This window comes from Stomoxys calcitrans, chromosome 3 (assembly GCF_963082655.1).
Source record: "Stomoxys calcitrans chromosome 3, idStoCalc2.1, whole genome shotgun sequence".
NCBI lineage: Eukaryota > Metazoa > Arthropoda > Insecta > Diptera > Muscidae > Stomoxys > Stomoxys calcitrans.
This window is the reverse complement of record NC_081554.1, coordinates 197,394,878-197,412,619: the sequence shown is the minus strand read 5'-3', so window position 1 is coordinate 197,412,619 and position 17,742 is coordinate 197,394,878. Positions and strand designations below refer to the sequence as shown.

Genomic DNA, 17,742 nt, shown 5'->3' with positions numbered 1-17,742 from the left:
GGGGATTTAAGTGACATACACATGCGTATACATGACACACATCCATACAAAACTCTTGAAAACAGTTGCATATTTTGGTAATTTATCGTTTATTCAGTCATGAAATCAAGTTTTTTAGGATTTAAAAATAAATCCCGCAAAAATGGGATTTATTTTTGTATGGTAAAACTTGGACAAAAAAACGCAGGATTTAGGACACGAAAAGGCCACAAATGCGGATTTAGACGCCAATGTAAACGTACTTTAAAAATCAGTAAATTTCGTTTTATGTTTGGCATAGTCGCTCATTGTAATTATTACCAAGATAATGGAGCAATTATGACTCATTCACAATAACTGTCCTAAAATGCCGATATTTATCAACATGGTCATTGTGTGTGTATGGGAGGCCTTACTAAATATTTTCACTGCACACTGAATATACCCCATAATGTTGATGCGTATGTTCAGTTAACTGTTTACATGGAATAAAGTTAAATTGTGGATTTAGTACAAACTAATAAATTGCAGATATTTTCATATTTGTCTCAATTATAATGAGTGGACACAAGCAAGGAAATTGTAGTAAAGTTTCGGCCACTTCAGCCAGCTATCAAAACACATGGCTGACATGGTGCCGTCTATGTGCAAAGCAAGGAAATATTGGGCAGGAGCATGAAATTTTCTCCAAGAACGATACTGGACAAGCCACCGCTCTTACAACATCGATAGGCAAATATTTTTGGGTGAACGTACGTAGCAAAGCTTTTCAAAAGACCAATTATAATTAAAATACTTAAACTTTTTTTTACCTTGCAGATTAAAGTAGAGGATGAAATATCTAAAAGTATATGTAAACAATGCCGCATATTGGTAGAGGAGCTATGTAACTTCACTGAACGTGTTAATAAGGTGCAGACGCTGTTTTGCCTGCTACAGAACCTCCGACCTTCATGTGAGGAAGAAGCTAGCAAATTGAGGTCACAGTGCGGCCTTATAAATGAGCGCTGGGAACACATAATCAAAGTGCCCCAACCCAAACCCATTACGGCCAATCAAGAGGCTCAAACGGATTTGGTAATTTTCTTCAATGGCGATGCGAACAGATCCAGCCAAGAATCTGGCGATGACAACAGTGAAGAAATCGAGCGTCTGGCTTCGGAAGAGCAAATTGAACAGGAAGATGAAATGGTGTTAATGGAGATGGAGAATGCAGTGGAGCCAACTTTTGAATGCATACTTCCCGACGCAAAATACAAAAGTGTAGCGAAAACCAAAAGAAATGATTTTGGCAAGTCCTCCTCAAAGCCAAGTAGACCTGTGCCAAAAAAGATTTTTATGAGCAATGAAAAATTGGAGCAGGAAATGGAATTGGATGAAGGGGCTGAAAGGGATTTTGAGTATTTAGTGAACAACGATGATGATTTGGTCGAGATAGATGAGAGTGAGTTTCGGCAAAAACCTGTGAATGATGACGTCGATGTACAGGACAGCGACTTATTTAAAGAGTTCAAGTACAAGGCAGATGGCGAAGAAGGCGAGAGTGAAGTGAATTGTGGTAGTAATGCAGTAAAAGAAAATGACTCAGAATATCACGAAATTCAGGAAATATATTCCGAGGGAGAGGTTGATGATTATGTGGTATTGGAAGAAGATGAGCAAGAGTGCGAAGTAGAGCAAAGTATAGACGAGCACTCTAAATCCGGCGATGAAAAGTCAACGGCGGTCAATGCATGCGATTTACTTGTCAAGAGAAAACGAGGAAGGCCACCACTTTCCGCCAAATCTGGACAGCGGCCTTCGTCTGCATATCGCTACCAGTGCAAGGAGTGTAAAAGAAAGTATAAAAGTGCCAATGTGTACCGCAAGCACATGCAGGTAACGCACGACGTGGTTATAGACAACACGACCGACTTTATATGTTCGATTTGTCAAAAGAATTGCCACACAAAAAGTCGCCTGCAGATGCATAAGAGAAAACATTTGCCAGATGACGAAAAAGCGACCGTACCTTGTCCTTACTGCGATCGCGGATTCTCCTTTGTGGATGCAATGAGGCGTCACGTCAAGATTGTACATCAGAACATAAAGCCATTCATATGTGAACAATGCGGACGGACTTGCAAGACATTGGCGGCTTTAAACGAACACTTGTTGGTGCACACCGATGAGTGCCCCTTCAAATGTGAGGTGTGCGGCAAAAGTTTTAAGAATAACGCCAGGCTAAAGTCGCACATGGACACACACAATGAGTCGGAGTATGCATGCCCCGAATGTGGTCTAAAACTCAATACGAGAAGAACCCTTCAGCAACATCGTCTCGTTCACACCGATGTTAAGCGCTTCAAGTGTGAATTCTGCGATGCTGCCTTTAAGAGGACCAAATCCCTTAAAAATCATCTGCTACTGCATTCTGGCTTGAGGCCCTACAAATGTCCCTTTTGTGACAAGTCCTTTTCAAATGGTTCCAACTGTAGGTCACACAAACGGAGGGTGCATCCCGCAGAATTGGCCGAGGAAGAAGCCCTTGGAAAGAAATCAGATCCAGTGCCCATTCCAAAGTTGGAAGATCTCAAGGCAGCGTAAGGTTTTAATTTAATTTAGCGTGAAATCAATTCTATTTTCTTGTCTATCTTCTCAGTAAAACGGCTGTTGTGCAACCTCGAAAAGTAAGACGATCTGCACATGGTGGCAAAGCAGTTAAACGACGAAACTCTGACGATTCGGATGACATGGATTCCTTTGCCATGTCCGAGGTTCATTATGAAATCAAGGGGGAACTGGGTGAAGAGGGCTTGGATGAAAATCACGAAGACGATGGGTGTGAAGAGACTGTTATCTACGAAATAATTGATGAAATTTAAACAAAGTCGAAATGAAGACATCATGTATTATGTTTATACAAATTATAAAAGCCTTTGTATGGGATTAACCTTTTCGCATGCAATGTGCCCCTTTTTTCTACCAAAACTCTTTAAATAACCAACCAACCAACCAAATTAAATAATATTAAATTTTGTAAATTAAGCGTTTTATTGTTGTCCCCTTGTCTTAGCTCAGATGTGTGTTTTTGAATCGTTCAATTTTTTCCATTACCGATAGCGTAAGCTGATTTATAACGTCCCTATGAGTCTTGGAGAGGTTGTAGTTGTTATCGACGCTTCTTCGTGCAACATAGTGGTTTGGCAAGTTGACCTGTGAATAATATGATATGATGTGTAAACCGATTGCCTGGCATTCTTTTGCATTGCCTTATCAACTTACCTTGTGTCTGGCTATAGATTTCAAAATCAGCCATAGCACATAGAAACTGAACCAGACTGTGAAGTAGAGAGGAATGTACCATAATTTGCGACCTATATAAAAGTAGCTGTATTTCTTGACACGTGGCTCTGGCGGAGGTTCAGGTGGTGGCGGCTCTGTCGTTGTGGTCGGCGGTGGTTCAACGTGGTGATGATGATCATGATGGTCGTCGTAAATTATTTCCGGATAATGTGGATAATGAGGAAATGATGGAAACGAATGATGATAATAGGGATATGAATCAGAATCCAGTATAATATCGGGATGGTGATGGTGGTGGTCATGATCATGATCGTGATCGTGATCATGAGCATGGTCATCATGATCCGCATGAAGGTAATCATGATCAGAGTGGTGATCGTGGTCATCAGTTGCTGGCATAGCGACACCGCCGTCTTGAGGCATAGTGTCACCGCCGTCTTGAGGCATAGCGTCACCGCCGTCGTGGGGCGGATGATCGTTCAGTGCTTCGGGATGTGCTTTGAGCCACTCTGGAGGTGGTGTCGGATATTCCTTTTCCGTATCGTAGGAGTGATCATCATGAACTGCAAAAACGAAAAAAAAATTTAGGAAGGCGCATTGGCTTTGAAGCGCTTAAAGAATGGAATCCCTTCTAAAACCTGGAAATTTGATAGAAGATTATCTTATCCTGGTACATGGTACTTAATTAAAAGAAATTCGTAGGGCAGAAATTCATCTTAAATACCGGAGCAGTCTTAAATTTTATACCAGCTGGAGGAATAGTTTCGTTTAGTCGTACTTTCCCCGCACAGGAAGCGAAATTGACCCACAATTTTGACAAATTTGACCCAGAATCAGGGAACAGGCTAGAAATCTATAGGGTGGTCAACGAGCACAGGCGTTATTTATGGCTACAAACATCCACATAGAGATTCTATCTGTGTGATGTTAATCGTTGTTGTTGTTGTTGTAGCAGTGTATTGTACACCGAGTCGGCAGCCCTTGCCGATGAAGGATTCCATCGGGTCAATCCGGTACGTACAACCGGCTGCCACGGGATTGTTGTCACGAGAAGCTTAGCTGTGAGTTACCGGATGCGTCTACAGGTTGCGGACGTTTGAATGCTCCATAGGGATTAGCTGCAACTGCAGTCTCATTGGTGTCTTTAAATAACCTATGGCCACTATTTTCCCGAGGAAAAACATATTGGTCGCAGCGATCCAGGAGAGAAAGCTGACCAACACCTGCAGCTTGCACAGTTGTCACGGATACAATGTGCTACGCAAGGATCACCCAAGGAATGGAGGTGGGGGATTTGCCATTTTTTGCAATATAGACCGATCTACATGGAATGCATGGGGTTAGCAGTCAGGCCGGTACTGCCGAGATAGAGCTGTACAACATGTACATACCGCCGGTTGGTAGCTATGTCGTAATTAATGGCCAAGCTTACAACCCCGACATAAGTGGGTTACTATCTGGCCATAATCTTCTGGTTCTAGGGGACTTTAATGCGGATGACATTTCATGGCACTCTCCCATAGGTAACGACCAGCGTGGAATGGCTATGGCAAAGCAGATTGAAGTCTCCACGTTTTGCACGGTGAATGAGGATGCTCTCACTAGGATTACAACGAGGTGCAGCAGCTCGCCAGACATCTCCATTGCATCCCCTAATATCCTAAGTGTCGTATCCTGGCAAGACGTCAGACCACCTCCCCATAATTCCCACCATCGACCGACGACACGACTTCATAACCTTTGAGCGCCGGACGTTTATCAATTAGAAGAATGCCAATTAGGTTGGCTTCAGAGAGTATACCATTCGCTGCTTCACTGAACTGCCAACCCTCTGGACGTGCTAGTTGCCCAGAGGAAATTCCGACACATCATTAACGCAGTAGCCGCTCGCTTTACACCAGCTGGTCGAATATCCCAAGTGCGACCCAATTTCCCGGCGCAGACAGTGGTACTCGCATACGAGCGTGATGGGATTCGTTGTATGAACTCGACTAATCCCAGAATCAGCGAGCTGAATCTGGAAATAAACAGGGTAGTCAACGAACATAAGCGGAATTTGTGGCTGAAACACTTGGAGCAATGTAACTTAGGTACCGGCAAGCTGTGGTCTACTCTTAAGTTACTCTCGAACCCGGCTAGACGGGATTACAGAACCTCAGCCACTTTTGGCGAGAGTAACCGTGACTGATTCGAAAAGATGCGCCAGGTTGTTCAACCGTCAATTTATTGTGCATCCCGATAGTGATAGGGAAGGAGGAGAGCCATTCGCCGTATCCGTGGCCTCCGAGCCGATGGACAGCCATCACCATTTACCGTGGGCGAAGTTACGATTGTCATCCGTGGCGCCAAATCATCCAAGGCGTTGGGCTCCGACGGAATATCTACATTGATGTTGAAGAATCTGGATTTACCTGGAGTTGAGTACCTTACTACTGTCCTCAACTTGCCTTTGGACTCTCTTATAGTTCCCGTTACTGAAGCCTGGAAAGGACCCGAGTTTGGGGGAGTCGTACAGACCGATCTCCCTTCTCTCACCTGCAGCAAAGACGTTTGAGGCATTACTCCTTCCGAGCCTCGTAGGAGAATTTCAATTCGCCGAGCATCGACATGGATTTCGAAGACTGCATAGCACAACAACGGCTTATCTGTGTAGTCGCCAGTCTTTTGTGGAATTAAAGGATAAGAAGTCGAAGCACTGCAGAGTGAAAAAGGGAGTTCCCAAGATCGGGTGATATCTCCGGCACTGTTTAACCTCAACCTATCTTCCATTCCACCCCCAGACGGCATAGAGATCATATCATGTGTGGACGATTGTACGATCATGTTATCGACTGGGCACAGAGTTTCCCTCTGAGAATCCGACATGCGACGGGAAAGTCACGTGGATAATGGCGCAACTTTGTCGACTGATGGCAAACGAAGGAGTGATTCTCTCTAGCGAGACATGCAATAGCATTTTCCTATATAGGACCGCACTATAGGGCTAGACACTGCAGACGGCATGCCGAGCGATATTCAATCTCGATAGACTCACCGGCTAATGAGTGGGCCAGGCTCTACATGCGAGATACTAACCCCAGACGGGGGAGAGGGATATTCAAACGGATCACATGCGGGCCATGCTAGAGAGGGTTTTCGAAAGATGACATCAAAGGTGGAGGAATGAGGGGCAGGTGAAAACAGGGCGACTTCAACTTCTACGTTACACATATGTAAACAGGCCATGGTTACTTCCTGAAATGTAGAGCCTACACTTTTCCACTGCGAGCGCTGGTTCGAAAAACGCAGGGAACTGGAAACACAGAATGGAGAAGTTTTTCCTGGAACAATAGTCCAGAGGATGTTGGAGAACGAAAGAGACTGAAAGCGGGGATGATATAGGAAAAAGATGGACAAGAAGCGGTGTATTGTATGAATGCGGTGGTCTGGACTCAGACAATGAAGATAAAATGGATAATAAACAGATATGAGGTCCAACTCGAAGTAATGCCGGAGTGGTTCCGAAGTGGAATTAATTCTTCGTCCAGCACCGGAAGACTATAAACACAACACGGATTGAAACTCTCAGTTCTGATTTGTGTGGTGTTCATTGTCGTTACGAGAAACAGCTCAGCTGTCCACAGGTTGCAGATAGTGGGATAGTCCACATATGAAGTAGCTGCATTTGCAGTTGCGGACAATCAGCGAATAGAGAGTCTCATTAAGAGGCAGCGCCTCTTGCTTAAATACTGACTGCCTATGATACTTGATATGACAAGGCGAGTTATTGGCGCCTTTAAATAACCAATGGCCATAACGTTTACGCGGCGCTTGCTCACCTGTTGGAGCTTGCTCACTTGTAAGACCTTGACAAGGATCTTTACCTCCAAATACAAATCTGCAACAACAAATTTCTTGCGGTAACACAGGCGGAATGAGATGAGTAATTTTCCCGCATTGACCCGCAAAAAAAACCCAGATAAAAAATTCCAGCTTGCTTTTAATAAAGGATAAAAGTCCCGTTGATTTTGTAAGTCTTTGTTCAACAATCAAGCACTTCATTGAAGACAACATAAACTCCAAAGTTTTCCATATCAATTACCTATTCAGAGACTTACCATCTTTCATGGGCATTTGGTCCATGCCGCTCATGTCCATGGCATCGCCCGGGCTGTTGTCATTACCCATAGCACTGGCTGGCAATACTCCAATGGTATCATCCATATCCCCACCACCATCATCACCACCACCGCCACCACCACCATTATCTGCATCACCATCATTCGCATTATCTTTCTGATCTTTGGTATCTCCACCATTTCCGTTATCATTGCCATTTAGAGATGGTAAATAGCCCAAATTTAGGGGACCAGGATATTTGTAGCCATTGTCATTAGAGCTGGCCGCCGCTGCTAAAGAGTAGCCCGAAGCAGGAGGTGAATACGAATTAACTACACTGGTTGGCAATGCCAATTTGTTGGCCTGCGATGGCAAAGGATAATCTACATTATTGGGTGGAAAGGAATACAGATCCTTGGGTGGCACATAGGTGTTGACCAGGTTGGAGGCGGCTGGAGCTTTGCCAGTTGCCGCATACATGGGAGCATGATTGTGAGGATGATGATGATTGTGGTTGTTCGCTTTGATTTGATGAGATGCCACCGCTTCGCTAGGCGTAAATCGATCTCTGATGGCACCTGCAAAGAGAGGACAATCATAATGGTAATGCTAATGGTAATTGTGGCCAAACAGTGGCAATGGCAAAATTCCTTAAATTCTGCTCTCAACCTCCCCGTTTTTGCCATTAAGTGGCGTGTGGTGGTGTTGAGGCTTTATTGCATTTTAATCACTTACCACGACCGCGTAACTTATCAATTTCAGCTCGACTTGGTGGCTTGCGCTGATAACCTGTCGAGGGATACACTGTTTGGGCATACACTTTGCCACCATGGGATGGCGAGGGCGATAATGGTCTCGCTGATGCCATGGGTTTGGCTTTGGTGACCGTGTAAACAGGACGCGGTGCATTTTTGATTAATGGCGTGATAAGTTGACCAAAGGGATATGTCGACTGATAATCGACAGCACGACCTGTAGCTGTGCTCGGCTGCTCCCGTGCTGCCCCATTATCTTCGTCTAGCTGCTGCTGCTGAATGTTTATGGGATTTTGTGTCATTGTCCATGCATTGTTGCTCTTGTCATGGGTGTTGGCATTGCTGTTCATGCCCCCTTGTGTCGCCTGGTAAAGGGGAGCCTCATTAGGGGACGGTGTGATATACAGAGGCTGTGTTGGCCTATCATGACCCAGTTCGTCTGCCTCATTTCGCATTGTTTGTTGTCCATTTGATTGTGGTGGCATTGGATTATATTGTTGAGCCATTAGGCCACCATTTACATCGGCAGCCAGTGACCCTGTTGCAGTTGTGTCCCTGCTTGCAAAAGGTGTGGTGGTGGATATCACATTTTCACTGGAATTGAAACTAAAACGAACGCATATTTTGTTTTAAAATGGACTAAAAGTACGTGCACGCCAAGCAATATGCAATTAAACGAAGATTTAAGCAAATAATAAAAAAAACTGAAATAAAATTTGGAATAAATTTTGTAAAAAAATTGGAATTTAATTTAAATTAAGTTTGAGTTGTACAGAATTTGTTCTAAAATGTTCTAAGGTTTGCAGGAAAGGGTCTTCGATGTGGCACATGACTGGGGTGGATCTAAGGGTCTCAATATTAACTCAGAGAAGTTGAAATCTGTCTGTTCACGATGTGGGCCGTTTCGACGCACAATGTTTCCTGCAAGAGCTACCAATGCATCCAGAAAAAGTCACAGTTTGGTGCGGTTTAGGGGCTGGTGGCATCATTGGACCATATTCTTCAAAGATGATGCGAATCGTAAAGTAATTGTGAATGGTGAGCGCTATCGTGAGATAATATCCAACTTTGTTTTGCCCTATAAGGAAGAGCTTGACTTGCTGGCAAGTGGTTTCAGCAAGACGGTGCCACATGACACACAGCACGGACTTATTGACTTTTCACTTTCGGGACCGGTCAATTGCCAGCCAAGATAGTGCGATCTAACGCCTTTAGACTATTTTTGTGGGGCAATGCTACAGCTCATGTCTATACAGACAAGCGCGCTTCAATTGACGCATTGGAAGACAACATTGAAGCATTTATTCGTGAGATATCGGCCGAAATGTTGGAGATAGTATGCCAAAATTGGACTAAGCATATGGACCATTTGAGGCTCAGTCACGGTCAACATTTGTATGAAAAATCTTCAAACATTAAATTACATGGACCGTACTATCGATTCAAATAAAGATTTCATGCATTTTTCTGAACTTAAGTGTATTTCTTTGAAAAACTTTTCTATAGCTCTTCAAAAATCACCATTTGCTTAGGAGTGATCTTAGACAGGAAACTGAAATGGAAGTGTCATAACCAGGACCGTACCGAGAAGGCTCACAGAAGTCGGACTGGGAGTGACGGAACTCTGGTCATATAGGCAGAGATCCGAGCGATCACGGAAAGCGTGAGGTGGTGTGGTGTTAGCGCGAGGACGACGAGTGTGAACGTCTTTAAGGACAATAACAACCAAGACGGTAGGTTAGGTTAGGTTGAAAAGAGTGTGCGGATATTTACCCTCCAAGACGGTAAGGTCACGGACAGGTCATAAGTCTGATGAGTGGGGAGCTAAGGGCCCAAGATCTTAAATAAAGATATCGGTCTATATCTTTGATAAATCCGAATCTAGATCATGTTTGGCACGTAAAGGAGTCTAATAGAGCTCACTTTTCCAAGTTGTATAAGTCTGATGAGTGGGGAGATAAGTCTGTATGACAACTATTTTTAAATACGACCGATCCGGACTATAATGACAACATGGGGTCTAGCTCAACTCACTGTTTAAAGTTTCAATAAAATCGGGTAGACTTTAGTGGGCTCAAGATCTTAAATAAAGATATCGGTCTATATCTTTGATAAATCCGAATCTAGATCATGTTTGGCACGTAAATGGGTCTAATAGAGCTCACTTTTCCAAGTTGTAGAGAAATCGGATCAAATAAACGCCATTTATTAGCTATGAATATTAATCCGGAAATAGGTCTATATGGGGGACATCAGCATGAAGGTTGAGGGGCTCTGCGCTACTAATTGCACTAAAAGTTAGGAAAACCGCTAAAAAATGTGGCGCTGAGGTTAGCATATCCCTCTATGACATTGAACGCCAGGGCTCGAATCCTGGCGAGAACATCAGAAAAAAATTTTTTCAGAGCTGGCTATCCCCACCTAATGCTGGCAACAATTGTGACGTCCCATACCATGTAAAAATTTCTCCTCAAAGAGGTGTCTCACTGCGGCACGCCTGATTGATTCTTATTTTACTTCACACTGTTTGGTTATTAGTTAAAAAAAAAAATTAATTTTCAGCATCTTAAGCTAAAATGAAACAAATGAAAGCGTGCTAAATTTGGCCGGCCGAATGTTACATACCCTCCACCATGGATAGCATTTGTCGAGTTCTTTGCGCGGTATCTCTTTTTAGACAACCAAGAATAATGAATAAGAACTGTTATGCTATTGGAGCTATATTAAGTTATAGTCCAATTCGGACCATAAATGAATGCCGAACATTGTAGAAGTCATTGTGTAATATTTCAATTCATTCGAATAAGGCGCAATTGCCTTGTAGGGGCTCAATAAGCAAAATCGGGAGATCGGTCTATATGGGAGCTGTATCAAGCTATTAATGAACTCAGACCATATTAGAAATAAATGTTAAAGGTCCTGAGAGAAGGCGTTGTACAAAATTTCTTCCAAATCGGATGAGAATTGCGCCTTCTAGAGGCCCAAGAAGTCAAGATCCCAGATCGGTTTATAAGGCAGCTACATCAGGTGATGTACCGATTTGCGCCATACTTAGCACAAATATTGAAATTGAAATAACAAAACACCTCATGCAAAATTTCAGCCCAATCGGGTGAGAATTGCGCCCTGTAGCTGCTCAAAAAGTCAAGATCCACGATCGGTTTATATGGCAGCTATACCAGGTTATGAACCGATTTGAACCATACCTGGCACAGTTGTTGGAAGTGACATCGAAAAACCACGTGCAAAATTACAGCCAAATCGGCGAAGAATTGCGCCCTCCAAGAAGAAGAAGAAGTCAAGACCCAAGATCGGTTTATATGGCAGCTATATCAGGTTATGAACCGATGTAAACCGTAATGAGCACAGTTGTTGGAAGTGATTCCAAAACGCCTCAAACTTAACCAGGCTGTTGTTAACAAAATTACCCGTTCAAAGTTTCAGCTCAAAATTTCCATTGAAAGTGATTTCAACGGACGGATGGCTAGTTATGTCCATCCGTCGTCTTAAAATTGTACACTGAAAAAAAAGTTGGACGAAATACCAATTTTTTTTTTTACTCGTAGGATTTAAACAATGAAAACGAGCCAAAGAACCAAAACTTTAAAATAAAGATGCTATCTTTAGATTAAGTTTTCTATTTACTAACGGACACGACCATCTGTTTCAATCTCTCATTTATTCTTATTTTACTGCACAGATGACGTCCAGTTATAAATTTTTTTATACCGTTCTCCATACGATGGGAGTTTACTAATTTCGTCATTCTGTTTGTTACTCCTCGAAATATACGTCTAAGGCCCCATAAAGTATATATGTTCTTGATCGTTATGGCATTTTAAGTCGATCCATTCATGTCAGTCCGTCCGTCTCTCTGTCGAAAGCACACCAACTTTCGAAGGAGTAAAGTTAGCAGCTTGAAATTTTGCACAAATGCTTCTTGTTAGTTTAGGTCGGTTGGGATTGTAAATGGGTCATATCGGTCAATGTTTTGATATAGCTGCCATATAAAGCAATCTTGGGTCTTGACTTCTTGAGCCTCTAGAGTGCGCAATTCTTATCCGATTGGGATGAAATTTTGCACGACGTGTTTTGTTATGATATTCAACAACTGTGCCAAGTATGGTGCAAATCGGTCCATAACCTGATATAGCTGCCATATAAACCGATCTTGGATCTTAACTTCTTGAGCCACTAGAGGGCGCATATCTTATCCGATTTTGCAGACATTTTACATGAGGTGTTTTGATTTTCAACAAATCTGTTAAGTATGGTTGAAATCGGATCATAACCTGATATAGCTATCATACAAACCAATCTGCGTTCTACACTTCTTGAGCCACTAGAGAGCGCAATTCTTATGCGATTTGGCTAAAATTTTGCATGATGTGTTTTGCAATGATTTATCACAACAGTGCCAAGTAAGGTAAATTTTTGATTTTTGTCTTTGAACTTCATTTTTGATTTTCTTTCTTTAATAACAAGACGCAAAGTTAAGGATCTGTTAAACTTCCATTTAAAATAACAAATGCTTAATATCAAGGAAAATACATTTCACCAAAGGAAATGTTTCCTTAAAAAGTTGAAAAACTGATCATCTTTAAATTAAGTTTGCTTAACTTTGGCTCTAACCTTTAAAAGTAGGACAACAAATTTTTCAGTGTAAGACTACCTGTTGAAGCGAGTTCAACAAGTTTGTAGTATAAACCTTCCTTGACTTACCACAGAATGCCCGCTCACGAAGAGCACTAATGGATACGTTTCAAAAATTACATTTAAGCTATCTCATTCTCAAACATTCACTCATTTCTCAATTACTCAATACTATTGCACTCCTCTAGTTATTACATTATCGTTCTAATTGGTTTTTTTTTACAACATCTCCCTGAGCATTAATTTGTTTCACATAAGAACCGTTGTAAGAAACTTGGAGTCTACCCTGAATTCAAAGGAAAGTGTGCAACCAGTCAAGTGTATCGCTTTGAAAAGTTAAGCCAAATCTTTGTATAATAAAGCACATTGAAATCTACAAAAGCACTTTTTTATTTCAATAATAAGGCTTCAGCTACAAGGTCAACTCCGTAGTATTACGACAACTCCCGTGCCTCATAGTGGAGTTAAGCGATCCTCTGATCTCATTAGCAGAATCCTGATTCTGCTTCCAAAGCCCTTTGGGTCAACTTACAAAGGCAATTCAACATGGTCCATTCGAGCCTCTTAATCTGATATTAGGAGAAGGTGAAACCAACCGACAGCAAATACAAAACAACAGAAAGCAGTCAGCAAATTCTACGAAAAGACAACATAGAAGGCGGTCACCAGTTCCACCAACTTCATCAGTTTTTTCGGGAAGACAACGCCATCAACTTCTAAGAGGAAGATTTAAATAGAACACGTCCGTAGTTTCTCTGCCAGGATCAACTTCTACAAGAAAGCAACACCTACAAGGAAAACCTGGTTTGGAACATAGCTTCAACCGACAAGAGATGACTTGTTTCAATATAGTAAGGAATAGAAGCGGTAAGTATATGCAGGTGATTGTGTGGTTTTTGTAAGTGATCAAGTGGAGAAGGAGACGAAGATAGGAGTAACAGTGCAACAACACGACTTTAGTACCGGAGTCGTAATGCAAATCAAAAAGAACAACCAAGACTAAACAAATCGAAAATCTATCAATAAAAATTGTGTTAAAAAAAAAAAAAAAAAAAAAAAATATATATCGGAAGGATTTTAATTATTAATGTTATACCTAACATTTATAAGTAAAACAGATGAAAATGAAAATAAAAAAATAAGCGCTCCCGTAGTGGGGAGCCGCGTTGTCATTACATTAACAACACAAACGTTCTCACTATTTTACAAAACGTCATTCTCTCCCAAGATTCCAATCGGGACAACAAAAGAAACCCGAGTGATCGTAATTGCCAGATATGAAACATTCAACTTTTTGAAAGATTACAGACAAATCGTACAAACAATTCCAAATTTCAAAGCAACCAGCTTTTAGATACTACTGCGATGACAGATGTATGAACACATCCAACGAAGGAGACAAACGTCAAAAAAGAAAAAGACATTTAAAGTAGTAGCTCAAAAGAAATATAATATGACAAAAGGTGGTGATAAAAATGGGAAAATTAATAGTTATACAAACGAAGTTTCGATCAGCGAGAAATAAGATTTAATCGGTAATAAACGCCTGCAAAAAGTAAAAAAAAAAAAAAAGAGCTCCAATAAACGGTAGCAAATTCTGTTGACCTCCCGTCTAGTGCAAAATTTTGTTATTTTCCCAAATTAATTGCAAACAATAATGTATTAAACAACGATAACAAATAAAAAGAGTTTACAAGAAGGAGGCCTTTACTGCCCCGTGGAAAAAAAAAAAAAAAAAAAAAGAATCTTGCTGTGGAAATAAGAATTAATGTTTGCATATCGTATTGGTGAAAAAATTATTGATTAACAAAACGATCCTCATTTGGTTATGTGCGATCACTCTTAAAAATAGAGAAGAAATTAACTGTAAAGTGGGAGTTAGCAAGTAGTGAAAAAAAAAACAACAACAACATATACAACAAGCAAGAAGTCAGAGATTATTAACGCTGCCAGCGCTGCAGCTCCTACGATATTCATTTCCCAAGTAATGGTTGTAAACTGGGGTAAGTCAAGCTTTTTTATTATTATCACCAAGCAGACATAAACAACTGATAGCGAACTCTTGCTCTTGTCACTGAACACCCTCTCCCATTTTCGTCACAACAGCCGTCCAATAAATTTTTCAACTTATATTTCGTTATACATGTATCTAGATATAGTACAGAAAACGTCGTAGGCATTGCAAAGATACATTGGGAGACGGGGTTGCCATCAATCATAGAAAGAGAAAATTTACCCGGGAAAACTTATTATTTTTCATTTAATAAGCAACATACGTTGGACATTTATAACAAAAAAAAATATATTCAAAAATACACAAAAATATTCAAATACTTTCGAATAGGAAAACCCAACACAAAAATTTCTATTCATAATGGCCGCGCGTCGAAAGTTTTTATTTGATCTAGATCAACTTATAACGTTTTGCTCAAAATTCGAATCCCAAAAACCAGAAACATTCACCGTACAATTATTGGAAATAAAAGATCTCGAGTTGGAGCGGAGGTGGTCTCAATTAGTATCTAGTTATGAAACACTGGTCTTAGAAGATGAAAAAGAAGTACACGATTATAACGACCAGTACGGTGTTAAATTTGAAGAAGCTAGTTGTATGTACCAAAAATGCAAAGAAGGCACGATGATTCTAATTTGCGCCAAGAGCCAAAAAGCACTTAGTGTAGAACTACCACCACAACAACATGTCCCTTCACTAAAATTACCCCCATGCGACACTCCACTTTTTGAGGGGGGATACTCTCAATGGCCAGCATTTAGGGATATTTTTTCTGCGGTATTTGGCAAACACCCTAGTTTGTCCCCGGCTCAAAAGCTGTACCACCTGCGTGGTAAAACACGAGGTGAGGCTTACGACATCGTCAAGAAATTTGAGCTCACAGACGCGAATTTCAATTTAGCTTGGGAGGCATTGATTAATAGGTACGAAAACAGACGGATTTTAGTAAATCAGCAGATGAAAAAGCTATTTTCTATTCAATTCGCCCAAAACGAAAATCCTAAGTCCATCAGACAAATTCTGAGTTCCATTACTGATAGTTTGGCGATATTTAGGTCATATGGAATTGCAGTAGAAAATTGGGATCCAATACTGATTCACATAGCCTCGTCCAAAATCCCTGATAATACTCTACGAGCATGGGAGGACTCCTTAGATGATCATAAGGAATTGCCTTCGTGGTCTCAAATGGAGAAATTTTTGTCTAAAAGAATAGAGAAGCTGGAGACAATCATTGACTTTCGTAAGCCGAACTCCAGGGAAACGTATAATTCAAAGGCAAACTCCTTTCAAGTTTCCGAGACGGAGAACCAAACCAAGCCCTTTTGCAAAACATGCAATCAACATCATTCGCTGATGGTATGCCAAAACTTTAAGTCTTTAGCGCCACAGGATCGCATTCAATACGCCATGGAAAACAAATTGTGTTTGAACTGCCTTTCACAAAAACATTTTAAACCAAATTGCACCAGCAGGAGATCGTGTTCTATCTGCAACAAAAAGCACCACACAATGCTTCACCTCGAGTCTAAAAGTACAAATTCGTTAGATACTTCTCAGAATTACGAAACGATAGATACGACTTCACAAGATGTTCCTACCACATCAAGACAGTCCAATGAAAACTCATTTTTGAACACCACCATAGCCAATTATGAAATAAACACGCTGTTCTCGCAGAATGAAGGTACTACTATTCTTCCGACTGCTCGAATTCATTTAGAACACGGTGGAGAACTATTCACAGTCCGGGCACTGTTAGATACCGGATCGGAGAAAAGCTTCATAGCCAAGCGCATTCAGCAGAAACTGATGATTCCTTTGGAAAAGCACAACTCCCAAATTTCCGGACTGGGAGGCACTATAGTAAGCAGCTGCAAGGGAAAATGTTTGCTAACGTTAAAATCTACTTATTCCGACTTTAGAATTCAAGTTAAAGCACTAGTAGTGTCAAGTCTAGCTCACTTTTTGCCTTCGCGACCCATTAGATCTACACTTATCCAGCAAGTACAACATTTGAGTCTCGCAGATCCTTTTTTCTATAAACAAGCACCAATAGAAATGATAATTGGAAGCGATTATCTTCCCTTCATTAACAAAACCGGAATGACTGTACAAATTGGGAATGGCATCGAAGCTCGAGAGTCTCAGTTTGGGTGGTACTTATCAGGACCCACAGAATCCGAGTACATTAAGACATTCTCAACCCTTGCGACTGCTTCAGACAATGCAGCTCTACAAGAACAGCTGAAAAGATTCTGGGAGTTGGAGGAGGTTGGAAAGCCAAAGCCTACATCAGATGCTGACATCTGGTGTGAAAACTTCTACAAATCCACAACGTATCGAGATCAAGAAGGTCGATACGTAGTTCGACTACCTTTCATACAGGAATTTCCTGACGAAAAATTCCTTGGGTCTTCGAGACATATGGCATTCGCCCAGTACTGCAGAATGGAGAAACATTTAAGCAAAAATCAAGAACTAAAATATGAATACGACAAAGTTCTCAGAGAATATATTGCGTTAGAACACATGGTCCCTGCAAAGCCGAAAGAAGAAAAATCACCAAAGGTCCACAACTACTTCTTGCCCCACCATGCCGTCATCCGGCCAGAAAGTAAATCTACCAAAGTACGCGTGGTGTTCAACGCCTCTAAAAAGACTACCTCTGGACTATCATTAAATGACGTTTTGCATGCTGGGCCAATCTTACAACAAGACTTAATGAAAGTTCTTCTCAACTGGCGATATTATCGGTACGTATTTAACGGTGACATCCAAAAGATGTACCGTCAGATATGGATCCATGAAGACGATCAGCAATACCAACAAATTCTATTTCGTACTTTCGAAGACAAAGCAGTGGAGGTCTTTCGCTTAAAAACAGTTACATTTGGCGTGAATGCGGCACCCTTTCTCGCCATTCGTACTCTTTTGGAGCTAAGCAAAGATTGTAAG

General features: G+C 41.3%; 2 protein-coding genes across 2 annotated transcripts; one reads left to right on the top strand and one right to left on the bottom strand.

Moving 5' to 3' along the window:
- Positions 1–462: 462 nt before the first annotated feature.
- On the top strand, positions 463–3,002 carry LOC106088383 (zinc finger protein weckle). Its single transcript, XM_013253878.2, has 3 exons — positions 463–731; positions 799–2,561; positions 2,621–3,002. Exons 1-3 carry the CDS (start codon positions 537–539, stop codon positions 2,841–2,843), a joined length of 2,181 nt encoding a protein of 726 aa, XP_013109332.2. The 5' UTR covers positions 463–536; the 3' UTR covers positions 2,844–3,002.
- Positions 2,839–8,799, bottom strand: LOC106088175 (uncharacterized). Its single transcript, XM_013253565.2, has 4 exons — positions 8,098–8,799; positions 7,362–7,940; positions 3,244–3,827; positions 2,839–3,174 (listed from the first exon to the last, which is right to left on the bottom strand). Exons 1-4 carry the CDS (start codon positions 8,621–8,623, stop codon positions 3,031–3,033), a joined length of 1,833 nt encoding a protein of 610 aa, XP_013109019.2. The 5' UTR covers positions 8,624–8,799; the 3' UTR covers positions 2,839–3,030.
- Between the last annotated feature and the right edge of the window lie 8,943 nt (positions 8,800–17,742).